The sequence below is a fragment of the Marmota monax genome, unplaced genomic scaffold, assembly GCF_021218885.2.
Source record: "Marmota monax isolate L192 unplaced genomic scaffold, Marmota_monax_Labrador192_F-V1.1 WCK01_AAM20220418_F8-fsc00116, whole genome shotgun sequence".
Classification (NCBI taxonomy): domain Eukaryota; kingdom Metazoa; phylum Chordata; class Mammalia; order Rodentia; family Sciuridae; genus Marmota; species Marmota monax.
Window position 1 is genome coordinate 1335401 of NW_026695220.1, and position 26927 is coordinate 1362327.

The window sequence follows — 26927 nt, forward strand, 5'->3', positions numbered from 1 at the left end:
CTCTATGGCCCAGCCACAATCCCAGCCTCCCTGGCAGGCTAATCATTTTAATTGTTCATCCCCACCCCTCTAGCCCCCAAAAGAGTGAAAATCTAACTGAAAAACCCTCACTGTATATTTACTTTTACACACACTGCTTGTATGCTAGGGCAAGTTGGTAGATCAGAAGACATAATCAAAGCAACACTTCTAGTTGTGACACCAATTGAGCACTGGCTGGATAGGCTGGGCAGGTTCTTTTGACTCATGTGTGCCTTTTGAATAATCTATCCTGTGGAAACTCCTGTCCTACCACAACTCTCTATTCCAACTACTGTGAAATCTTAGTTTACTAGCAAAATAAATTAGTATCTGTCATATTTAACTCCAACGAAACTTTTTCATATTCAAGTTCTCCTGGATGTACTCAATTAAATAGTGATTAATTTTTCTACACTATCGTCTTTTCACAATATCAAACCAAATCTTTATTTACTAAATACCTTTCTCTGTTTCTTTTCTTGCAGTTCTAGAGGTTGAACCAGGGCCACACATGCTAAACAAGCACTCTCCACTGAGCTAAACCTCTGGTTCTACTTATTAAATACCTTAAGAAACTAAAGGCTTATTCATGAGAATATCTCATAATTACAAATTATGACTGCAAGAGAAAAATTGAATTTCATCTTTTTAACTGTTGGAGGAAATTTTGAATTGAGAATTGTATTTTCCAAATCCAAATTGGTGATGGTAGTGCAGGGTGATGGTTGACATTTTTAACTTTACAATCTACAAATTTAAAACAGGTGAGGATAATCTTCTAGACAAACTTATCAATACATTGCAAGACAAATCATGTCATTTCAGATGATCACATGACACTAATAAGTGTCACATGAAATGGCTTGCACTGAAGCCATATGGAATTGTTTGGAAACAACCTTTCAATTGAAACAGGACAGCTTGTTATTAAACCTTTAAAGTTTACCATAAAAAATAGAAAGAAAAATGGAAAAAAAAATGGAAATTATAATATAATGAAGGAGCCCCAGAGATTCCATTTGTTGGAGAAGTCCTAGATTCAATCATATAAATGAAATTACTTTGAAAACTATAATATGCTCTACAATTGTCAATAGCATTATTATTAGGAAACAAATATAACTGGAAAAGTCTGGCTTTAGTATGTGATAAATAAAATTAGATTATGTTTCACTGCAGACTGAAAATTCCCTCAGTGAAGGCCATTTATTAGAGTTTGTAGAAAAACTGCTCCTATTGTTCTACTGGAGAAGGCACAAAACAATCCAATCTCTTCATAAATATACTTGGGGGAAGACTGACCTTGGTTCTAAAAATTACTTGTGTGGCCTAGGTTTGAGTGTGGATTGGGGGAAGAGGTGGTGTTAAGTAGGAGAGGAAAGGAGCCCATCCCTGAGAAAGAGGCTGGAGCACTTGATTTGGGGCCCATTGCCTGGGGCTTCTAGTGGGCGAGTAGCCTAGAAAAGAGAACAATAGGTGAGAAGCCTGTCTAGGGTGCTTCTGGGACACTCACCTAAAATTTTTAAACCCATAAGAAAAAAATCTTATTCCTTCTAGAAGGATGAAGTTTTTGCCACATGGACTCTGGTTGATGGATGTTTTGTTTGTTGTTCAAAGAGAGGAAAATGCAGGAGAGGTGATTCCACATGTTACTCCCTTTCCTTTATGTCCCTTGGGAAGCCCTCAGCATTGATTCTGAAGTGTTTAATAGAGTAAGGTAGATTCACTTTTTCATTCTTTGACTTCCATTTTCTGAAATGTTAAGATCATTTTCTAATGGAGGAACTTTGGGCAAAGGGGAGGGAGGGTGGGGAGGGTGTACGGGGGCAGGAAAGATGGTGGAATGAGATGGACATCAGTACCCTAGGTACATGTATGACTGCGCATATGGTGTGACACTACATCATGTACAACCAGAATAATGAAAAGTTGTACTGCAATTATGTACAATAATCAAAATGCATTCTGCTGTCATATATACCTAATTAAAATAAATAAATTAATAAAAAGATCATTTTCTAGTGGTGAATGCTAACTATTAGACATGATTATCAATCAGTTAGTCAAGCTGGAGTGAAATCTTGGCATCATAGCAGGATCATATTTACACCTACTTCAGTTTCCAAAAATCAGCTGAGAGAAAATATTTTGATCAGGAATTTCAGTGGGAAAGCCAAAATCTAGAGTGAAAACACATCTTCTGTGGAGAATTACATCAGAAGGCATATGAGAGCCCATCTGGAATTAGAGATAAAAATTAAAGAGTTCAATTTAGTTCAGCAGACAGCTACACAATGCCTGTTCTGTGCGGGTAGAGGCAGGGAGGCAGGAGAGCAAAAATGGGTGAGGATAATCTTGGTTTCAAGCAGCTCACAGTCTAAAGACTAATCTCATATTAAAAATGAAACACTTGAGTAATAACCCAAATAGAGAACAAATACTGTTTCTAGAATCTTACTGGAATGATCAGTAATTCACCTTAGAAGTTCTCATTTATCAGGTTTTATGGATAGTATTCTGAAAAATATCATCAGTTATAAAGCATAAAGTACAATTGTATCTGAGGATAGTTCCTTGATTACTTAGATTTGTGTGTGTGCATGTTGCTGTCGATTGAACCCTGCACCTTTTACACGTTAGGCAAGTGCTCTACTACTAAGACACCAACAGCCACTTAGGTTCTTTTCTTAAGCTCTCATTCTTCAAATCAATCCCTTTAAACATAAATAAGATGACTCTAGGTGGACGGGTCTTGCACAGTGGATTTGAATTTAGTTTAAATTTATTTACTTATTTTTTTTTAAAGAGAGAGTGAGAGAGGGAGAAAGAATTTTAATATTTATTTTTTAGTTATCGGTGGACACAACATCTTTGTATGTGGTGCTGAGGATCGAACCCGGGCCGCACGCATGCCAGGCAAGCGCGCTACCGCCTGAGCCACATCCCAGCCCTAGTTTAAATTTAAATAGGAGAAGAATAGTAAGGGACATTCTATCAAATTGTTAGGCACCAAATGGATTTTGTGCTTACTAGAAATATTTCTTATAATCTTTCTATGCTCTGAGCTGGCATGAATAATTGGTACTGTAATAAAATAAACTGCCAGAAAGTTAATCTGGCACAGAGCAATGAAATGCCTCATGCTATGGTGCATGTGGCAATTATCTATAAATGATAAGTAGTGCTCATAAATACAAGTATTTAAAATTATTTCTCCATGGCTAAATCAAGGTCACCATTTTTTTTATTGCATTCTTTTTTAGTTTCCAATGTCAAAGCAAAGATATTGGATTAAACTTCATGTGATTTTTATATAATTTTCTTCTTCTGCCCCAGGCCCAGTCTTAGGATTCTGTGCTCAGTTTCATACTATCCTACCCTAAATGAGAAGACTTGTTAGTACATTCGATTGCTTCCTATCACCAACTTCCAGATGCATCTGGGATGCTGAGAAGCTCGAGGTAGGACAAACTGCTTGGGAGGTTCAGGTGACCTCCTATCAGGTCATTAAAACAAGGGGTAAATTTCACTGGCAAGTGAGGGTAAGCAATTTAGGTGAGGGAGGTGACTCTCAGTGAAACAAACCTTTGAATCTTGGCAACTGAGAGGCTCAGAGACAAGGAAGATAGGGAAGAAGGAGGATCTGTATCATTAGGGACAGGTCCCATCACAGCCCATGGACAAAAGTGGCAGGGGACCTTATGAGTATAAAGTTTGCTTCTTAGGAAGCCTCCTTATGCAGCCTTCAGGAGTCCATGCTTTGAGATCTCAGTTCCTATTACAATATTGGAAAATCCATGGCCGTAGTAACCATTATCTTGAATTTGCTCACTTCTGACCTGCAGTATGTGTCCCCGAACAATATATTATTTTACTTTTGTTTTTAAACCTTTATATAAATGCTGAATTGTACCAATTGTGGTCCAACAAGAGATAGATGGCACTCTCAAAACAGGCTAATTCAAGGATGGTTTTTGCAGAGATTATTTACAAAGGCACGGAAGCAGGGAACCACAGTAATCAATGGTGCATCAAAAAGGGCTTACTAGAAGTAAACGTCATTGTCTCTTGGCCTGCGTGATAGAGGGGATCTGTTACCAGACTGAAAGTGAGATGGTCATTTGGGTCAGCCATCTTGAGAGGAGCAATGACAGGCTGAGGGACACAGGCAGCCTTATTGGGAGGCAGCTATAGAAATAAGTACACTGAACTCATTTCCTTCTCCTCCCCATCTCCTTGTGGGGCGCCTAACTGACTAAACCTAATGTTAAGCAGCACGGAAAGCCATTAAGATATTCTATTCAAGATTGGATCAGAGAATAGGAAAGAGGACTAGAGTACTTTTAGGTGAGGAGTGGAAAATGGAAAACACCCAGTACATACATATTTTCTCTCACAATTTGCTTTTTAAAAATGTTTTCATCTATGTTAATATGCTCACTTAATTGTAGTTCATTCCTTTTCACTATTTGGTTTTTAAAACATTCCACTGTGTGAATAGGCTATAATTTATTTACCCATTTTTTTCTGATGGATAGTTTTCAGTGTTTTGCTCTTTTGATGTTGCCATGAATATTCTTGTTAATGTTTTGATATCTATGGACAAAAATTTCTCTGGAGGATGTACAGTATTTACAATAGAATTGCTGTACATGCATAAAGAGTTGTATACCTTCAAATTTATCATGTGATATCAAATTATTTTTTCGAAGTAGTTCTATCAGTTAATACTTCTACCTGCAGCATATGAGTCCCCGTCAACAATTCATATATTGAAACTTAGTTTTTTGTCCCTCTTGTGAGGGTACAGTGCTATTCCACTGTGATTTTTAAAAAAATATTTTCTTAATTATACATGGACACAATATCTTTATCATGTTTATTTTTATATGGTGCTGAGGATCGAACCTAGTGCCTCACACGTGTGAGGCAAGCGCTCTGCCACTGAACCACAACCCCAGCTCTTCCACTGTGACTTTAACTTGAATTTCCCTAATTGCTGGTGTGATTGAACATATTCCCACATTTTTATTGGTCATTTTTGTTTCTCTGTTGTAAAATTCCTATTAAAGCTCCCCATTGTATTTTTAAACTTTTTTTTCCCCATTTTGATTGTGTTCTCATACTAATCCCGTGATAGTTATATCCTTTTCCATTTTGTGGATCATTAAAAATGTATCTATATATATTTAAAACTTATATTATTAATTTTAATGTAGTTAAAATTATCAATCTCTTTTTAATTTGGACTTTTAAAAAACATGATCAAAATATGCATAACACAAAATTTACTACTTTACTCATTTCTAAGTTTATAGTGGCATTAAATACATTTAAATTATCATGCAGCCATCATTACTATCCATCTGAGTACTGTTTGTCCTTTTTCTTAAATTTTATTTTAAGTGAGGTTTTTGCTATGTTGCCGTGGCTGGCCTCCAACTCCTAAGCCCAAGCCATCCTCCTGCCTCAGTCTCCAAGTAGCTGAGACTACAGGTGAGTGTTTGACCCTTAAAGTCTTGTTTCAGAAATTCTTTGCTGTATCAAGATGTAAAGACCATCTATAGATTTATTCTAAATTCTTAATATTTTGCCTTTCACATGTAAGGCTTTAATTTTCTGGAATTTATTTTTTTGTGTAGCGGATAAAGTCCACCTCCACATTGATAGCCAGTCATTCCAGCATCATTTAGAATTGTCTATCTTTTTTTACATGGATTTCTACAGTGGATCTGTCATATACTAGGCTTCTTCATCGTTGTGGGGCCATTTCTGGGTTCTCTGTTCTGTTTCCATTGATTTGTTTATTCCTGTGCCAGGAAAAAATGCTATGGAATTATAATAAGCCTTCCATCTACCTGAGTGCTATTCTTTTGAAGATACACATGAATAAATCTTAATTTTTCTGGTCTCTGCTTTATGGTTACATTCTTAGTTGATCCTTCCTGGGCACTCTTTCTAAAATTTCAATGCTTCCTCCAAAAACTTTACAGCCTCCTTCTCTGGCTGATTATTTCTGCTTAGCAGTTATTTTCTTACATAATTATGTGTATTTTATCTTGTTTATTGTTTCTCTTTTTCCCTAGAATATAAGGTTTATGAGGACAGGAATTTTTGGTTCTTTCATCACTTTTTTTTTTTTATCTCCAAAATCAAAAACATTGTCTGGGACTTAGTTGGTGTTAATTAATATTTCTGGAACAAATCAAATAATGTGGATATATGGAAGTGTAGTACTCCCTCCCACACAAGAGTATGGTTTCTCTCTAGCTTTCCTGCTTATTGCTTTAAGATTAATAAAGCAAAATGAGAAAGAATGAGATAAATACTCTCTTTAACTTAACTTTTTTTTTTTTTCCTAGCCAACTCCCAGAGTTAGGCCGTGAAGTGGGGAGGGTGATGGGACCAGAGGTTTGCATTAGCTTTTATGGGTCCACTCTTCTGCTAGAAGAACTTCCTCTTCCTCTGCTTTCCATGGCAAGCAGGGCTGGCCAGACCTAGAGTTCAGAGCATGCTCACTTAGTAAAAGAAATTTACCACACCCCTGTTTTTTAGGACAACACACCCTGCACCAGGGAAGAATGAACACTCACTCTGATTTACCAACCATGGCAACTAATATCTTAACTGTGTAACACATTATGGGACAGAAGTCCTGGGGATCTGGAGTCATCTAAGGGTGAATGCCCTGTGGGCCAGTCTGTCCATAGCTGGTGTTACCCAGGACAGGCATTGAATTACTCAGTGATGATTCATGGAAATTCTGCCAGAAAAGGTACTCTGTGCTTTATTATAGGCTAAAATAGGGAGCCAAGTCATTCTGGAAGGAATGTGTATGAAATTTTCAGATGAGGACTTGAAGTTTTTTAGGATGGAGTCACATTTGATTCAAACCATCTGTTTAATGTGAAGTTGAATCTAGCAGGTTTTTTTTTTCATACATCTCTCACAGTGTTTATCAATTCCATTTCATAAATATTTGTTGAAGGCCCATGGAGTGCCAGGAACACAGGTTACAAAAACAAATGCCACAGTCATTCCTGTTTTTGAAATAATTAAGGTTCAGTGGAAGAAAAATTCTATTTATATGTTTTCTTACTTTTGATTGTGAGGTCAGTGTCTGTAATTTACAAGAATCTTGGTTTCCAGGGCTGAGCATTGTATCAACCCATTTTTGATTTTGAAATGAATACATGAAAGTGCTAACAGTGATTTATTGGAAATAGCTACTGAAATGTCTAACATTATTTTGCATTATTGCTGCTGCAATATATAGATTCATATTGAAATTGCCCCTGGATACAGAAAACACTCTTCAGTCAGATAGTGCCCAAAACTTTGGCATTGGAAAATAATAAAGATTCTGGAATAGTTGACAGACTTTGGCTTTATTTTGTTCCCTGAGATTTAAAATAAGTTAATATAATGGAAAGGCAGCTATTATGTGACATGGTAAAAAGTTTGTAATGTTAAATATGAACACATTTTCCAGTTCTTTTTGTATTGGTCATAAAAATGACATTAGTTACTTCATCTTTTAATTTAGAAGATATTGTGGTATGCACTTTAAGGCTCAAAAAAGATAAACAAAAGGACCTTCCAGAAAAAGGCTTAAAATCAAGTAGTGCTAGTATTTTTAACCAATTGCACACAGTGATCATAAACTTTTTGAGACAGTATACAAACTTGGTGTGTAGGTGCATTTTTCTGAAGGAGATAAGTTGTCAAATTTTCGAGTCGCTCATGTTTCCAAAAGATTCAGACCTTCTGTGGTAGAGGGATAATACAATGAGAAAAAAATGACATCGTATGGGAATCATAAGAGTCTTGGGAGCTTAACTGAGCAACACAGGTGGCCACATTGAACATTTTAATTGTGAAAGCTTTCCTGCTTTTGCTGGGGAAAATTTCTTTGGTGCCAATGAAAATGTTTATTTTTCCTACTTTATTATTACTTTGTTCTTTTTCTTTCCCATTTTCCAGTTTGAATCTTGAGTTTTTCTTTAAAATTGACATAAGTTCTTTGTATCCTGATAGTCTGATAGTATTAACATTTTTGAGGACTACACAATAGTTTGTGACCTTTTGAGATGAATGATTTTATTTTTTTAAATAATTTTTTAAAAATTGCTTTATATCTTTATTTTATTTTTATGTGGTGCTGAGGATAGAACCCAAGGCCTCGAATGTGCTAGAGGAGTGCTCTACTGCTGAGTCACAACTCCAGCCCCTGATTTTATGTTTTTATGGTTAAATCTTTAGATTTTTTTCTTAGATTCCTTCTCTATCCACAGATAAGATACTCCTCATAAATGTTCTTATGGTTTGTGCCTCAGATTGTATTTTTTTTTTTTCAGGAAGTTCATATATGTTCTAAGGTGTCTTTGGACCAGGTGATGTTTATTATTAAGTCTTATACAAAAAGGAAGGGAACTTCTGCTGCCACATTAGTGGAATTAGAACAGTGAGATGGTTTGCACAGTGGTGCCTGGATATAGTCCTGTTCTTCAGTTTATCTGTAAAATGGGGTAACAATAGAACCCACCTTAAGTGATTTTAAGAATAAAAATCATTATGTAAAGCACTTACAACAGGTCCTGGCATAAAGGAAATCCACAGTTTAGTCTATGCTGCGTAGGTGCTTTGAATTTTGATATTGTATCAATATACTTTGCATAGCTAACAACTTTTTCAAAGGGTTCTTCACCTCCAGTGTCTACTTTACCAGAGCCGCCCCGCGCCAAAAGTAAGGGAAACACGCCTCCTAGGGGCCAAACTCGAAGTTAACTGCCAGTTCTTGAAAACCCTGGACAACTGTCGGAGACCCAATGTGGCTCTAATGCGCCCCTTGAGTCTCTGTTCCCAAACTTGGAAAATAAAGGACTCACCCACTTGCTCCTCATCGCTTCCACTTTTTTTGAACCTACATTCCCTCCAAGGCTGATCTGTTCTATTTCCTGCAGATTTCTGCGAATAAGAGCTTATCCACTCATTCTAGTCCGTTCTACAGACATTACTGGGAAGTGTTGTGAGGAGCGTCCTATGAACGTGGAGCCTACCCCTAGGGGGGGTTTGTAGCCCCAAGGAGATAAAATACGCATCCTATGTAGATGGGCAAACTAACAATTACTTTCAGCTTCTGTTTTCTCATTGCAAACTCGGGGTACAGGATCGCTGAAAGATTAGACAAGGGGAAAAGTGCCCCTAGTGAGCCAGGAGCAAAGGGGAGCTCACGGTCTGTCCTTTCTCCATTCCTACCCAAGATAAAGAGCGATGAATGCCATCCCTGCAGTTAAAATGCCACGTATCCCTCAATTAATGGGATCGGTGTCAGTGTCTACCAATGAAGTTATAATCTTCTGCGTGGACACTTTTGCTGCAAGCAATATTATCGGATCCCAGTTTCAACTATCAAAATCTACAAACTGCACATACCGGGGTATCATTTTAAAACTTGGGTGGGAGGAACTCCCAAACACTGGTGTTCAAGAAATTTCAAGCTATCAAACAGGATGAGCAACCTCTCTCCCTCTGCTCCCTACTGAGCATGCGCGCGGCCCGAGCCGGGTGGGTGGGCCGTCGGGGGCGGGCCTTCTGCACCAGGGCCTTCCGCTTCCGGTCTCAAATGAAATCTCCCGCCACTCGGGAAAACTGCTGTCAGCATTTGTGTTTTCTCGCATTTGGGCATTTGCAGGTAAGAGAAACTCCCCGAATTGACTTAACACGGAGAGCAGTCTTGTTTTTGAGGGTTGCAGGTCGAGGAAAAAAGGAGATCACTTTTCTGGCAGTGGGAGCAGAAGATTGACTTGGCGGGGCGGAGTATTGGGTTTTGGTTGTTTCGGGCGAGACGTGGTGCCCGAGGGGAATTGGGAAAATTAGGGGTGGGAACTTTTATAAGGCACCTGTGGATGCACCCTAAAAGGGTTTCCTAAAGACTGGATCCAAAAGACAGTTGTTCTGTTTTTCCAGGGTCATACGAAAGAAAGTTAGCAACACATAGTCCTTTATGTCTCTGATCTAGCCAGAACCTACCGCCTTTCCCCGGATTTTAGGATTGCAGTCGATATACAACCTCATCTTAAGTCTTGGCGTCGCAGATATCTAAAGGCAGTGACACAAAGACCCACAGTGAGCAGGTAACATCACCGGACTTTAATTTTGCTTAAAGTTAGGACCAGCGCCTGCTGTCAGCTTTCGTTAGTGCATCTCCCGCCACCATCACAAAAATTATAACAGGTGTATATAGAAAATCTGGAAAATGCATCATACAGGGATCACCACTGTTAACATTTTGTGCCTGCCGTCAATTTCAGTATTTTTTTCTTGTTGCCATCATAGCCTTCAGTTTTACTTGCAGCCATCCACTGAAAACATATCTTTAATAGAGTTTGAAAACTTGGCTATCGATAGAGTTAAGTGTAAGTGCTATTTAAATTAGAATGTGTATATCATAAAGAGAGGTGAGATACTGACATTCATACTTAGAGGAACAGGGTAAGAAATGCTAATACTGAGAGGAGGGCACTCATTATCTGTTTGATGACTGTATATGTGGAATTGTTTTTTGATGTATTTTGTTTGTTGTTTTCTTTTCAGTTCCATTTTCCATTTTTATGTGCTTCTTTCCAAAGGTGATCCAAGATGCAGTTTACTGGAGGAAAGCGGAGGAAGCTGAGGTTGGCAGGTGACCAGAGGAATGCATGTTATCCTCATAGCCTTCAGTTTTACTTGCAGCCACCCACTGAAAACATATCTTTGAGAGAGTTTGAAAACTTGGCTATTGATAGAGTTAAATGTAAGTGCTATTTAAGTTAGAATGTGTATATCATAATTTGTGAGAATGATTGAAATTAATTTATCTCCCTCATTCATCAGTCTGTTCAACAAATATTTATTGAGGATTTGCATTGAGGGATTTGTATTTATTTATTTAAAAATGCATATTTGTTGACTACCTTTGTGTTCTAGGTGGCGGGAAGTTTGAAGTGAATACTGTAATTTGTATCTTTATTGAAGCTGAATTCTAAAACATGGATACCTAAAATTATAGTCATAAATCAGCATTTTTACTGCTTCAGGAAAAGTAAATAGTAGTGCTATTGAAGCATAGAAGTTGGAGTAACTGATTTAGTGTGATTAGAAAGTCTTCTTAGAGAAGTAGAAATATAATCTGGGCTTTGAAGGATGAGTAGAAGAAATGGAAGAGTTTTTCTCAACTGAGATAATACCTACACAAAGACTTGGAGGAGAGAATGTCACGTTTGAGGGGACAGTGACAAATATAGGGTGGATGGAGAAGTGTGGACAACCAAGAGCATATGTGCCATGCTGATGGTATGGTATTGTAGTGTAAGAGGAGTGTGACCACTGTACTGGGGCCTGCTTATCCTGTGTGTGTTGATGAAGAAAGGAATGAGTTAGACATGAACTGAAACAGAAATGTTAGTACTGTTCAGATTTGATGTTACACAATATCCTTGTGGAAAAATCAGAAAGAGGGTTGAAATACTGTCATTCATACTTAGAGGAACAGGGTGAGGAATGCTAATACTGAGAGGAGGGCACACATTATCCTTTTTTTTTTTTAAAGAGAATTTTTTTAATATTTATTTTTCAGTTTTTGGTGGACACAACATCTTTATTTTATTTTATGTGGTGCTGAGGATCGAACCCAGCGCCCTGCGCATGTCAGGCAAGCGCGCTACCGCTTGAGCCACATCCCCAGCCCCTCATTATCCTTTTGATGAATGTGAGAGTCAAGGCAAGGGAGGAGAAGTTTTAGAAAGCTTAGTAATGTCAGATGATTTATAGGGATTGAGATGATGATAAATGTGTCCCTTGGGTTTGGCACTTAAAGAGTGAAATGATAAGGGCCTAAACTAAAGTAATGACAATGGCAGTGATAGAAAGGGAAAGCTTTTAAGAGATAATAAGGAGGTTTTTTTTTTTTTTTTGTGCTGGTGATGGAACCAAGGGCCTTGTGCATGCAAAGCATGTGCTCCACTATTGAGCTATATCCTACCCCTAAATAAAGTGTTTTTGAGAGGATTCGGTGGTTTTCTGAATATGAGGAGTGAAGGAGCAGGTGTAGGGTAGCTGAAATTCCTGCTTGGATGATCTAGTGGATAGAAACTCTGCTAATGGAGCTGGGAATGGCAAGACGAGAAGCAGGAATAAGGGAAAGTTAATAAAGGATACCATAATAAGGAGCTATCCATGGAACATGGGTTCAGGAGATAATTTACAAGATTTTCATTCTTGAATTAAAAAAATGCCTCAAGAGAAGAATCCATGAAAGATTGATAAGGGACTTTAAGGATCTTTGAACAGTATGTGACATCTATTTTAGATGATTTGTTTGCATATGATGGTTCTGCTTCTTCATTGTTGTGTCTTCCCCTTCTCTGTTTAATCAGGAAAGAAAGGCCTGTTTTTTTATTATGAGTCTTGCTGAGTAAATGAAGCAGACTGCCAAATGGCCAACACTCTGTGAAGAATGCAAATAGGGTGCTTGGTTTGTTTTCCATACCAACATAATTTCACATTCCTCAACAATAGTGGCTTAGTACAACAAGGATTATCCTTCATCCTTCTCTCTCCCCTGGTTGAGGTTCTCTGGTGTTAGACTTTGCTGTAGAACATGCATATTTTCTTCATGTAGATGGAGATAATTTCAAGCATATGTAGTTTATCTAATAAACTTGCAGAAAATCAAACTTATTTTTTCATGTTCTAAAAACAGGTAATTAGGAGGTTACTCTCTATAGTTTTTGTGTTGAATTTATTTTTTAAAAATTGTCTTACATTTTTACTTTTTTCTTACATTTTTACTTTTTTCTTTTTCTTTTTCAGTGCTAAAATCAGTTGAAAATCTTGGTGTGAGCTATGTGAAAGGAACTGAGCAATACCAGAGTAAATTGGAGGCTGAGATTCGAAAGCTCAAGTTTTCCTACAGAGTAAGTAGAAGAGGGAAAAAATTCTTTCAGTATGTTTGTTTTCATATTATTGTGTAAGTTGTGGGAAAGGTCTTATATTAAGCACTGGCTTTTATAAAGTCTAATGTAGCATAGACCCTGCACAAAAGTACCTACAGTCTACTTGGGTAATTGACATGCAGTCCATATGCTTATGTCAGGATTTCTCAAGCTTGGGATTATCATCATTTTGGGCCTAATAGATCCTTGTTGAAGAAAATGTCCTATGCATTGCAGGATGCTCAGTAGCATGTCTGGCTTCTTCTCACTCACTCTATGTCTCCAGACATTGCCAAATGTATCTGTGTAATACAGATGATGAATGCGGTTGTTAGAAGTGGGCTTCAGGAACTTTAAGAGCACATATAATGATCCAGCTGAGATTGAGGAGGTTTGGGAAAGCTTTCCAGAGGAGGTGATGCTGGAACTGCATCCTGAAAGATGTGATAAGATATTTATTTTGGGAAGATGAGTGCCAATAGCAGATTGATAGGGTCATATCCCTCAGGAGTGAAAACAGGAGACTGAAAATAATGAGAGTTGAATTAATGAGAAAAGAGGACTGATTGAAGAGATATTAAGAAGGTAGAGTTAAAAATTTTTTATAACTTATTATAGGGGAAAGCAGAGAGGAAAGTTAAGAATTACACCCACTCCCCTTCCCACATGGTACTAGAGATTGAATCCAGGGTCTGTGTGTGCTAGGCAAATGCTGTACCACTGAGCTATATTCCCACCCTTTTTAAATTTTACTTTGAGTCAGGGTTTTGCTAAGTTGCTGAGGCAGGCCTCAAACTCACAATCCTTTTGCTTCAGCCTCCAGAATAGCTGGGATTACAGGTATGTTTCACTGCATCTGGCTGATACCTAAGTTCTTAATTTGGACAATTAGGTGGATGGTGGTGATATTTTGAGATGTGGTATCCAAAAAGAAAAACAAGTCTTAGAATTAAGATGTTCAGTTTAGTGCTGGACATAACTTTGAGTTGCCTGTGGCAATGTCAAATGGATAATTGGATATACAAATTTGAACTTAGAAGACATCTTTAGTGGGAGTGCAGGTTTAGAGGAGGGTTGGAATCATGAGTAGGTGAGAACATCCTAGGGAGATAATTTAAGAGGAGAAGATGATGTAGGATAGTGAAGAATACCAATATTTAAGGGCAAGTGGAATTGGAGGAGTTTAGGGAGGAGACTGAGAAGGAGCTTTCTGAGAAGTAAGAGATGAATCTGGATAGTAGTGTAATAGAGGCCAAGGAATGCTGGAATTTCAACAATAGTTGTCATATTATAATGATAATATAGAAATAACAGCAGATATTTGTATTCTTACTATGTACCAGATTTTGTTCTAACTATATTTATGTTAACCCATATAGTCTAGTCAGTAGTCTTTTTGCGTAGGTACTATTGTTATCCCTATTTTACATATGAGGAAACTGTGTTATTTACTGATGGGCTAACTAACTTGCCCAAGCCTATAGGATGGTAAGTGGTGAAGCCAAGATTCGGATCTGGACATTTTGTTTCTATGATGGTACTCTTAACCACAATAGTCTCAGAAGCTTACGATAGATCTTATAAAGGTGAGTTGTACAGTGTCCATTAGATTTAACAGTTGGATGGGCCCTCTTAGATAGGGGCAGAATCAGGATAGTGGCTGGAAGAGAAAGGTGAGAGGTGGAGAGTTAGGTATGAAATATGAACTCTTTTAAGATGCTTAGCCAAAAAAATAAGAGAGAAATAGGGCAGAACATAGATGTTTCATGGAAAAGAGAAGGTGCACACATATACACATGGGCACACATAATGGTGCATGTATATATACATTTATGTATATATATTTACACATATGACAGGAGATACTTAAACGTATTTATAAGTTGAAAAGAAAGATCTAGAATAGGAAGAATAGGAGGGGAGCTTGATACTTTAATAGAACATTAGATAAATGAAGGTCACCCTTCAGAGGCAAGAGCAAATGAGTCGCAGGATTTGGGTGTAGGGATTAGCTTTAGGTTCAGGGAAGGAGAGATGCTGTGTCCACAGAGATGTTAGGGAAGGTGACATAACATGTGGATGCAGAAACTTGGAGCTGAAGGAGTTTGCCTGATAGCCTGGTGAAGTCACCTGTTTAGAGAGAAAGGAAAGGTACTATGGTAGGGACCTTAAAGCAACTGGTGAAAATTGAAACATTTTTTCTAAGAAAGGAGGAAGGAGACAATTATGTGTCTAATTGTCACATGGCTGACAATATGTAATTGCTGCTTAAGCTTTGTTCTATAGTTTACATCTAGAATGTTGTTCCTGGGCCCATGTGCTAAAGGCTTGGTCTTTAGCTTGGTGATATTTGAATGTGATTCAAACTTTAAGAGGTGGGGCCTAGTGGGAGTTTTTAGGTCATTGAGGGTATGCCCTGGAAAGGGATTGTGGAACCCTGGTCTTTTCCTATTTTTTTTGTTTTCCTGGTCTTCACAAGATGAGTAGCTTTGCTCTGCCACGGATTCCCTGCCATGTTGTTCTATCTTGATGTAGAACCAAAAGCAGTGGGGCCAAGTGACCATGGACTGACATCTCTGAAACTGTAGCCAAAATCAACCTTTCCTCTTTTTAAGTTGGTTATTTCAGGTATTTTGTTACTGTAACAGAAAGCTGACTGACACACTTTGTGACCCTGATCAAATTATATAACCTCAGAGTGCCTCAGTCCTTTAAAATAAGGGTATAGTAGTGCCTACTTCCTAGTTTTTAAAAGAAGAATTAAATGGGTTGCTACATTAAAAATGCTTAGAACAGTGCCAGGTACTTAGTGAGTGCCTCAAATGTTTGATCTTGCCATTTTGGGCTTGAATAAAGATTTGTTGGCATTGGTAAGGGTCTACTTATATTCTAAATTCCTATAGTTGTGTATTTTTTTCCTCCAGAAATTCTCAGCATTTTGGGAATAGGCCTGCGGACTGTAGCTACAGATTAATTTTGAATCTTGGTTTTGCCAAATGGTTGGAATTAAAGAAGTTGAGGACTGGTCTAAGAAATGGTTGAAGCAGTGAATAAGTATTGTAGGCATAGGCTGGGTAAGAAAGCAAGCTAAGGGAAAATAGTTGAGTCCAAACCCAGAAGGTTTTGATGAGATCAGTTCAGTTCTTAGTTTCAGCTGGTTGTAGTTTAAGTAAAATGATAATTATTCCAGAAAGCATATTAAGAAATGTGTTTTTGAAATTTTTTTACTTTACCATTGACTTTTGCTTATTCAATGTTTCTTTATACCTCTTTTCATTCTCATGCAGTGATTTTATTTGTGTCATTATTTTTAAGGAAAACTTAGAAGATGAATATGAACCACGAAGAAGAGATCACATCTCTCATTTTATTTTGCGCCTTGCTTATTGCCAGTCGTGAGTATACATTTGTACTCTCACAAACTTGAAATCTTGGGTTATAAATTGGTACATGGGAAGCTGATTGTACTGAACATAGGAAAACCCAGAATAACTTCAGGAACTGGTGTGCCATGGTTTGAACACTGTTGTAGTGAATTGTCCGAAACAAGTTGCTTACTAAAAAATACTGAAAATTTCTATTGCAAAATTTTTCCCAATGAAAGTTTTTAACTTTATGAGAGATACTCTTCATTTGGAATTTAAATTAGAAGGGATCTCATTAGGAAGGATGTTTGATACTTTTCCAGAAAAGAAGTTGGAAATATTCATAAGAAACAGTGACTCAAACACACACTTGAATTTAATACAGTTTTTTTGGAATTTGAGATATACCGGCCTCTTACACTAGTTATTTTCAGTTGGTGGTTGGTTTCTTATAAATCAACAGTGCCACCCAGAGGGAGAAGGAGTTAGCTGCTTTTTAAAAAATCTAGTTTTTCCTTTCTTATTAGTTTTGGCCAAATAATATAGTTATGGTTGTTTCTTTTTATTAGTAGACTTATCCAGAACAAATCTTGAATTGCTTCCTATCCCAAGATCATAATTGAGAAATTATGATCATAAGCTTTGGTCCTAGAGTTTTTATTTTTATAAAAAAGCATATGTAGTTCATGTAATATGTATAATGGATAAATTGCTGACAGTCTGTAAAAGTAAAAACATGAAATCATGTTTTACATGCAGTAGGATAAATATTTTATAATATTGCAATAATGATATGTGCCTTATAAGGCATGCTGTGTCTGCTTTACAACTGAATATATTTTCATGTTAGCTTTGAAATATTGAAGTATTCTTGTATATATTAAATTTTGTGAAATTATAATCTGCAAAGCTATAAACTTTACTTTGTAAAATGTACTGATCATAATCTATTTAAAGAAAAAGTTGCCTTAAAAAATTTTATTTATTTGTAGTAGGCACTGAATTAGAGCAAAATATAGTCCATGTTTGAATGATTGTGTCAAAATGAACCCTAATTTTATGTATAACTAAAATGAACTATAAAAATATTAAAAAAACTTAATTTGGCATTTATGAAACCAACCCTGACCAAAGGAGTACCCCATTTTCAAATGTAAATGACTTGTTAATAATTACAGTAAATGCAGTGTACTATTTCCTTTTTGCTATTCAATAATAATTCAGGTAGACTTGAAGTATTCTTTCTTTTTTAAATTTTTTATTTGTTTTAATTAGTTATACATGACAGTAGAATTGAAGTATTCTTTATTTAATCTTTTATGTTCATTACATCCCTTGACCTCATACCTAGCATAACCCTGGAAGAGTGTGGTTTGAGGTATTTGTATTTTCTTTATCACAGTAGAAGACTCATCTGCTTTTAACTGCTGTCTATTGGCATCTTGTCGTCTTTGAATATTGTTTCACAAAAATTTCTCATATTTAATATTAATTGGATTTTTAGTTTATACTCATAATTTTCTGTTTCCATTTCAGTGAAGATCTTAGACGCTGGTTCATTCAACAAGAAATGGATCTCCTTCGATTTCGATTCAATATTTTACCCAAAGACAAAATTCAGAATTTCTTAAAGGATAGCCATTTGCAATTTGAGGCTGTAAGTATTTTTTCGTAGTTATTTCCAGTTGTTTTCACTATTTATCCCTCCCTTTTGCATTAAGTGCTGATAGTAATGTGAGGAATTTATTCTCTTTACATTCTCAAGCTCCTGCCTGAAAGAGTAGCTTTGCACATTAGTGATAGTTATTTATTTGCAGTAGTGAAGTTTAGAGAAGGTAGTGCTTTCTTTAAGTCAGTTATCAGTAGAATCTACCTGATTTAATAGTTTTTAAAAATAATTTTTGTAGGTAAATCTGAATGATTGTATAATTATGTAAAAAGAAGTATGTGGGACATTTAGCAAGGATGAACATTGTGGGTAAAAATAGTTTATGTCTTTTAGGTGGATCCATGCTGTGGGGGGACAGTAGAAAAATGCTGTTTTGCAAGATCTAGAGTAGTCAAATGGTAGTGGGACTGGTTTGGACCCTATTTTGCTGTTGCAATGGGTGGCTTGGGCCAAATAAAATAAAAGTAAAAGTTAGAGTAGGTGAAAGACATTTGTCTTGTCTGATAAATTCTGTCTGAGGATGTACCCACTGTAACAAGGAACACTAGTATATGAGCTGGGGGAAAGAGATTGCATGAAGGGGAGGGGACATTTAGTGTACTTTTGGTGTCCATTATGTATTTAGGAGGCACTTTCTATAATTCTGTCATTTTCTTCTTAAAAGTGCCTCTTCTGAGGTCTCTAAATAACCTACTTAGGCATAGTCAAGCGATGTGCACAAACTATGTGACCCAAACCTATTGCTTCTCCCCTTTTCTTTTAGCTTTTATCTTTGGTGAAGCCCATTGTTGCTATTATGTATTTCAATTAATTTATCCTTTCATGTTAGAAATAGTTTGTTTTTTGCTCTTGTTGATATTACTGATTTTTATTAGGTCATAGAAAAAAAGTATCCTTGAAAAGATCCATCTTTATTTTAGAGTGTCTCAAAATATTGCCATGTAGAGTTGTTTTTTTTTTTTTTTAATAATGCATCTATTGATAGAATTTACATATTTTGAAATTCATACTTTTAAAACATATAGTTCACTGGTTTTTAAGTATAATCACAGAGTTATGAAACCATTACCAGTATCTAATTTTGGGACATTTTTATCACCCTAAAATGAAACCTTGTACCCTTTAGTAGCCACTTCTTATTCTTTCTGCCAATTCTTGACAACCACTAATCTACTTTCTGTTTCTGTGAATGCGCCTCTTCTGGCATTTCATATAAATGGAATCATAAAATACATGGTCCTTTGTGAATGACTTCCTCCATTGAGTATAATACTTTCAGATTTTATCCATGTTGTCACATGTATCAGTACTTAATTCCAAATACTTTATTTATATATTTGGCAGTTCATGGACATTTGGATTTTGTTCACATTTTGACCATTGTGAATAATGTTGCAGTAATACTTATGTACAAGGTTTTGTATAGATATATGTTCATTTCTCTCAAGTATATACCTAGGATTAGAATTGCTAGGTCATAGGGTAAGGTATTTAAACTTTTGAGGGTCTGTCAAAATGTTTTCCAAAGTGGCTTATTATCAAACATCTTTTTTTTTTTTGGTACCAGGGATTGAATCCAGGGGTGCTTAACCACATCCCCAGCCCTTTTTAAAAATTTTATTTAAAGACAGGGTCTCACTAAGTTGCTGAGGGCCTCATTAAATTGCTGGAGAATGGCTTTGAACTCAATCCTTCTGACTCAGCCTCCTGGGGTGCTGGGATTATAGGTGTACACCACCAGGCCCACCTATCATCAAACATCTCACCAGCAGTGTATGAGGGTTCCAGTTTTTCTGCATTCTCACCAACATTGGTTATTATCTTTTTTTAAAAAATGTAGTCATTTGGCTGGGGTTGTGGCTCAGTGGTAGAGCGCTTGCCTATGGAATGTGAGTCCCTGGGTTCAATCCTCAGCACCACATAAAAATAAATAAAATAAACCAAAGGTATTATGTCCAACTGCAACTAAAAAATAAATATTAAAAAAAATCTAGTCATCATAGTGGGTATGAAGTAGTATGTCAGTGGAGGAGATTGAACCCTGTTTTGTTGGGGAAGATTCCTCCATGGATTTCTTGTACTCCTACACATCTTGCTGTGTATATCAAGAGTCCATGTCCCTAATTACTCTTCACTCAGGCTATTTCTTAGGTGATTTTAGTAAGCACCTTTGAAAGATGAGATAATATCTTTCTTTGCCATATAGAGGAGCCTTACTGCTTCCTATAAAAACTGTTGGTTGCCAGTGTTCCTTAGCTTTCGTGCAGACCTACTGCACAGAGAGCATCCATCTGTGCTATTTTGTGTTACTCCCTATGGGACTTGGGGGCAAGGAGAGTGACACAAATATACTGGTTCTTTTGCTGCTTCCTGTGATGTGAGTACTAAAGTTCTTTGTCTCTGATGCAGAAGTCTTATGACGTCTTAAAGCATCTTGTAAACAGTATAGGCTAGCTTATTGGCTAGGAAATAGGGTGTCTTAGTTTTTTCCTGTTGCTATAACAATATTGGAGACTGGGTAATTAATAAAGAAAACAGGTTTATTTAGCTCTCAGTTCTGGTGCTGGGAAGTTCAAGATTAGGTCACGGCTTCTGGTGTGGGTCTTATCCTGGATCTTAACATGGCAAAAAAAAAAGAAGGTTAAGCAGGCATATGCAAAGAGAGGGGACACAAGGGACATCCTAGCTTTGTAACTATCTGTGCTTGTGGTTAACCAGTTTGATCCTCTAAGAGTGAGAAATTACTCCCCATAAGACTCCATTAATTTATTCACGAGGGCTCCACCCATATGACCTAATCACAGCCAACACTGCTTCATTGAGGAATCAAACTACACTGTAAGTTTTGATGGGGACAAACCTAGTCAAACCAGAGCATGAAATTAAATCCCAGATTTAACAATGAATTTTGAGTAAATTCTCTAATCCGGTCTTCAGTTTCCCCATCTTTAATATGGGTTTAATAACAATCCCCACCTCACAGATATTTGAGGTTTAAATAAGATAATGTGTATAGAGTATGTAGTATTGTGCCTGGCATATATATAAGCTGGTGATATTATGGAGAAGACAGAAGCAGCAAATGCCTGTATGTTGAAGAAGTTTGGAGTCAGTTAGATGGGTATATTTTGCTGCAATTAAAAAAACTATTTTGGAATATATTTTAGGAATCTGGAATTTATGAGAAGTACATGCATAATTTTGATAATTATGTTAGTATCATTATTTTTAATATTACTCTAGTTGCTTCTTGTCTGTTTACTATAATTTGTATTTTATTTTATATTATATATTTATATCCTATTTCACTCTGTAGTTCATTTGAGGTATATTATAATAATTACATACAATAAAATAAGATAAGAGGGCTGGGGATGTGGCTCAAGCGGTAGCGCGCTCGCCTGGCATGCATGCAGCCTGGGTTCGATCCTCAGTACCACATACAAACAAAGATGTTGTGTCCGCCGAAAACTGAAAAAAAATAAATATTAAAACGTTCTCTCTCTCTCTCTCTCTCTCTCTTTTTTTTAAAAAAAGGATTACTCTCACTCTGGCTATTCTCCTCTCTTAAAAAAAATAAAATAAGAAATATGAATAAAACCAAAAAGTTGAATGAAGGGAAAATTAATATCCACATTTTTACATACTAGGCAGTATTGTACAATTTCTATAGGGAACAGTAATTTTGGCTTCTTGTGTGACTGTTTTGTTTTTTCTAGTTCAGTGATTCTCAGTGCGGCAATAGGATGAAGAGGTGTTGCTTTTAGTGGGTTCAGCAGAACATGAGTGGAGGTTTGTAGAATGTAGAAAACTTGATGCCTTATGCTTTCGAAATTTAAACTGTAGAATGTAAATTTTGATCAAGTATGCGTGATTGGTGGAGATTCACGGAAGCCAGAATGAGACTGTTGCAGGAGGCCTGACAGAAAAAGCCATTCCTGTGGTAGACTACAATCACTTCCCCAGGAGAGAACTTTCTTTTTCTCTCTTCTTTCATGTGTTCTCTCCCATGGCCTCTGATGCTAGTAATTAAGGTGCTTGAATTTGGGTGCTGTTGATTAGCTTTGCTGCAGGTGCCTGTAAGAGCTCTTCCCACTTCATTTTAGTACTTCCTAACTTTTAACATTTCATTAATAGGAACATGCATATTTTCTTCATTTTGGTTAGAATATCTGGCTTGCTTTTGGAAACTATTATTTCAAAATGGGTATTAGTGATGCATTTATATTCAGAACAAAGCAAGGGTTGGGGAAATAATTAGCATTTGTTACATGAGATAGTCTCTGACATATCTACTGCTTCTTATCCAGACAGAAGAAAATAGTGGGGGTTGGAGAACCATGGGGCCATTTTGTTTCCATGTCTCAGAAGGTGGATTACTGGCACAAGTGTTTTAGAGTTTACCTGGACTTAGAGTACTGGTAGACTGATTGGACACATGTCTTTGTCTTTTCAGTTTCCTTAATGCTACAATGATTTTTATATTGATCTCCTTATGTAAAATAAATAGTTTTACATTAGGAAGAGTTGTAATACTAATAACTAAGTTGCATTGTGTTTGCTTTGATGGAGAAGTATGTATAACATTTCATTAATAGGAACATGCATATAACATTTCATTAATAGGAACATGCATGATCCTTTTTCTAAAGGATCATTAATTTCTTTGCCTAGATTTTACTGGCTTCTATGCTTTTACTGGACAAAAATTTGTAAAATATAAATGAAGTTAGTTATCAGATCTGGAACCGTGTTCTACTATAGACTCAAGCTGTGTGTCTATAATTTAGCTTTTTTAGTCTATACTCGAATTTGTAGGGGATAGTAGATCTTTATGACATATGACAGAAAAGTGTACAAAAAGGAAAAACTGATGTTTTTCATTCTTTGGCTTTTATGTACATAACTTGGATTTTAAGTATGAAATTTCTATGAAGGATTAGAAATGAGTGAATGTTGCCATGTATGGAGAATGTTTTGGATCTCTCATTGCTGAGTTGATTGATTTTGAATTGCAACAAAGGTGAATTGGTATGGTTAAACAGATTCTATTAAGGCTGCTTCACTTGGTCAGTTAGGGAAAGGTCAGGCTTTGACAGCTGTCAGCCATGTAGACAAAGGGTTTCTGTGCTGTTGCTGTCCAGAGTCTGACAGCAGCTTATAATTTACTTGGATGCTTTTTAAAACTTCCTTAGGACCGTCAAAGCTTTTTTTAAAATTTGAAATGCCAGTGGATCAAATGGAAGGATACTTTTCATTAGAGTATTACAGAATGGCAGGGACAGGAAAAATGCGTATTCTATGTGCCAAATGGAAACAACATTGCATATTAAAACGAATTAGCATTATTCAATTGCCTCTATGTTCAAGGAAATGAATTTTTGAGTAAAGGCAAGTAAGATTGGCTACCTTATTTCCTGGTTCTCTGCAAACAAGTTCATGTAAAACTTTGAATTGTTTAGTTTTGCTTATTTTGAAATAGTTTTTCTTATCCTGAACCTAGCATTTAACATTTCTTATCCTTTACAGTTTGAAACCTTAATTTCTTCTGTCTTAGAAAATATTTCATGTCATTCTTGGCTGGTAACTTCTTTTCAATGAACATGAATTAAAGTTTAATTTGTCATTTGTTACTGCAAATGTCAATCATGAATTTATTAGGAACTTTTAGATGCTTTTCTTCCAGTTAACATTGGAACATTGATTTAATTTTTACAGTTGTGGAATCTTAGAATGGTTTTGGTATTCACTTGTTAATCATTATTTCTTAGATATTTGCAAATTGGCCTTGAGAGTCATGGTTTTCTGACCATTTGGCCCTTATTATGTTGTTTTCATTGTTAATTGGGTTTTAGATCTTGGAAAGTTCATTCATCAATGCGGTCTATTCCTTTTCTGTTGCTTAAAATATGAAAATTTCATTCACATGATATACACAACTCTTTATGCCTACCATTGAGGTTTCAAGTTATTATAAGCGTATTAATAAGTTGCCAAGTGGTTTTAGTGTGGTGCTTTCAAATTGGTGAGATATGTATATCTTTATATCTTTTGATCCAATAAACTTCAGCCAATAAGAGATCTGATGATATAGCTGAGGCAGGACATGCAGAAGTGAGAGTAGAACAGGCTAATGAACGAGAGTGTTTGATAATCCTGGAAGCTCTTCATAGTACTCTGTCAAGCTACTGGCTATGAGAGGTGTAGAAGTGGAGACTGGTGAAGAGTAAGACGGGATATTAAGACAAACTCTTTGAATACTCTTTATGGCAGTTTCAGACATAAAAGGAACTGAGGGGGAAAGGATTAATAATATGAAGGATATTAAAGAAAAAATGTTATTCATGTCACTTGTCAAAGATAGAAGGGAAGACTTTATTCAAGGAGTGGGGGACTATAGTAGGGTTTTATAATATAGGAGAGAAATGAGCTGAACACTGAATACCTATGTATACAAGATGACTATGCTTGTGACTTTGCCCTTGAAAAAAAGGTTAGAGCTTTATAGCTAAGGAGCTGGGGGGTGGTGGGTAGTGTAGGCAGATGGGAAATTAGGAAGAGATAGGGTAACTTTTTGCTAATATGACTTTAGGATTTTTTTCTAAAGGTGAACAAAGGTGATAAGATATTGAGGGTGATCAGAGAAAGGGTAAAGGATTTTTCCTAACATGACTGTGTAGGATTCTTGTTAAACTGATAAACAGGTCTTGTCAAAAAGGGGATTCATGAGCATGACTAGAGTTAGGTCAAGAAGATCCCCTGGGAGCTGGGGTTGTGGCTTGGCAGTAGAGCGCTCGCTTAGCATGTGCGGGGCACTGGATCCGATCCTCAGTACCACATAAAAATAAATACATAAGTGAAATAAAAGCATTGTGTCCAACTACAACTTAAAAAAATTTATTAAAAAAAGAAGAAATTCCTTGTTAAAGATCAAATTTATCTTCTGATTGGGGAAGTAAATTGTTTTATGTTCCAAGGCTGAACAATAAGTTAGTTTGACAGTTCCAGATATGGTGCAGTGAATAAATTAATTTTGAATTAATTCCTCAAGAAAATAGCAGTATGAGAACAATATAAATAGTAGTAACATTGCGAAGGTTTGTCTGTTTTGTGAACATTAGACGTCTTTAAGATGAGTATAGTAACATGGAATTCTTATCCTTTTCCAGGTTAAATATTAGATGATAGATATATATGTTATATATGAAATGAGTTTTTTTTTCATCCAGCTGGTTTTAAGGGATTATATTGGCTAGCAAATTTCAACCTGTTCTGTATCTAAATAGAAAAATTAATGATTTAGACAGAGCCCTTTATGCATTTCTGTTACAAATGCATAGTTTTGACTTCTTTCTAAATGATTAAGTGATGATATTCAGAGTACTTCCTTTTTATAAGTCTACTCTACAAACCTAATACTATTGTTCTCATAGTGGTCTTTGACATTATTGGGTAGCTATAGTTAAAATATTGTTATTTTATATATGGAGAATAGGAAATTGTTCATTGAATTTTTAGTTAATTGAGGCCTAACTATGTAACTCTGTGTATAGCTGTAAAAAACATGGCAGATGGTCTTTAGTGATAAGATTTTAGAATTAACAGAATTTGGATTTTCCTGCTCATTATAAGATAGTTTAAACCTAGAGATACTATGGTTATGTGTGAAATTTCAAACTGAATTTATTCTTGAAGGCTAAATTTAACATATGCAAAAGTTCTCAAAATAATTTGTGAAATTCATTTCTCTTTTTTAAAGTTCTAACATAGTTTATATATACATAATATCTTATATTCTGATTATTTGATGACTATGCTTGTGACTTTGCCCTTGAAAAAAAGGTATGACTTTAAATTAGTTCCATATAGAGTTTTGTCCTAAATGTATTACAATGTTCTGTGTATGTACATATATATACATGCATATATTTGGATCCTAAAAGAATGAAACTAATTTTACTATATATCATCTATAGTGATAAATATTCTCTGTAATTAAACATTAACATCATGAAGTGTTATTTACATTTTCTGAAGATGTCCTGGAAATGTTTCTGAGCTTTTGTACGTAGACATTATTTTTTTCAATCCATAATCTACCAAACCTTTTCCTGTTGCCCCCAGGTTGCCTAGAAATTTGTTTTTGGCTGAATTGCTGTGTCATGGACTAGTTCAGTTCTAGGTCAGATTGTCTTAACATAGGTCTTTTGCATGAGAATGAGAATCAGGCATGTGGAGGGCTAATGGAGTTATACAAAATGATACTTTTGTGTTCTTAATCACTGGATAAGTCTGAGTTATAATTATAGTAACAACAGATATTCTGTTAGCCCAGGCCCTGTATACATACCATTCTGCTACTCCCTACCTAATAGAAAGCATGGACTTTTTCTCCATTTATTCTTTACCTGCTGCTGATTGCTAATCTCCCTGGTTTTAAGAAATTAGTGGCATTCTTCAACTGTTGATATCTGCCTCTCTGGCTTTGTTTCCTGTTTACCTCTGTTCAGAGCATGCTGTCTTCATTCCCATGAAGCTTTTGGGCAAGAGAATTCTTCTGTAATCTCTATTGAAGCTTAATAGCCACATATATTTCAGCTTCCTTTTAGTTGATTCAAGGCTTAAAACTGCAATATGAATATTATAAAACCCAGTGGATTGTCCCCAAACTTGGATGGGGTCCTTATTTCCTTAAGAAGGATATTTATTGATGACTGAATAAAGAGTGGACTTATTAAGGTCTGAATTTGTCCAGTGATATAAGGAGGCAGAAGAGAAATTAATCACTCGTAGCTAACCTTTGATATGTGTTTACTAAGTGCCAGGCACTTTACTCAGTGCTTTATATAGATTACATAATTTAATCCTTACAAGAGCTCCAGGAGGAACTTGAAGAGC

At 36.1% G+C, this 26927-nt stretch overlaps 1 protein-coding gene across 6 annotated transcripts in view; it reads left to right on the forward strand.

The window, feature by feature from the left end:
• Prim2 (DNA primase subunit 2) overlaps positions 1 to 26927 on the forward strand; it is a 436920-nt gene that overhangs the window by 141144 nt on the left and 268849 nt on the right. For 2 of the 6 annotated variants that reach the window (XM_046432559.2, XM_058575226.1), the window contains 4 exons: positions 10653 to 10816; positions 12874 to 12977; positions 16311 to 16390; positions 17897 to 18017. In XM_046432559.2, the coding sequence (XP_046288515.1) occupies positions 10663 to 10816; positions 12874 to 12977; positions 16311 to 16390; positions 17897 to 18017 (459 nt within the window). In that variant the 5' untranslated portion in view covers positions 10653 to 10662. Of the gene's footprint in view, positions 1 to 9581; positions 9716 to 9990; positions 10158 to 10652; positions 10817 to 12873; positions 12978 to 16310; positions 16391 to 17896; positions 18018 to 26927 lie in introns of those variants that run through there. The other 4 variants (XM_046432556.2, XM_046432555.2, XM_046432557.2 and 1 more) reach the window with 4 other exon arrangements.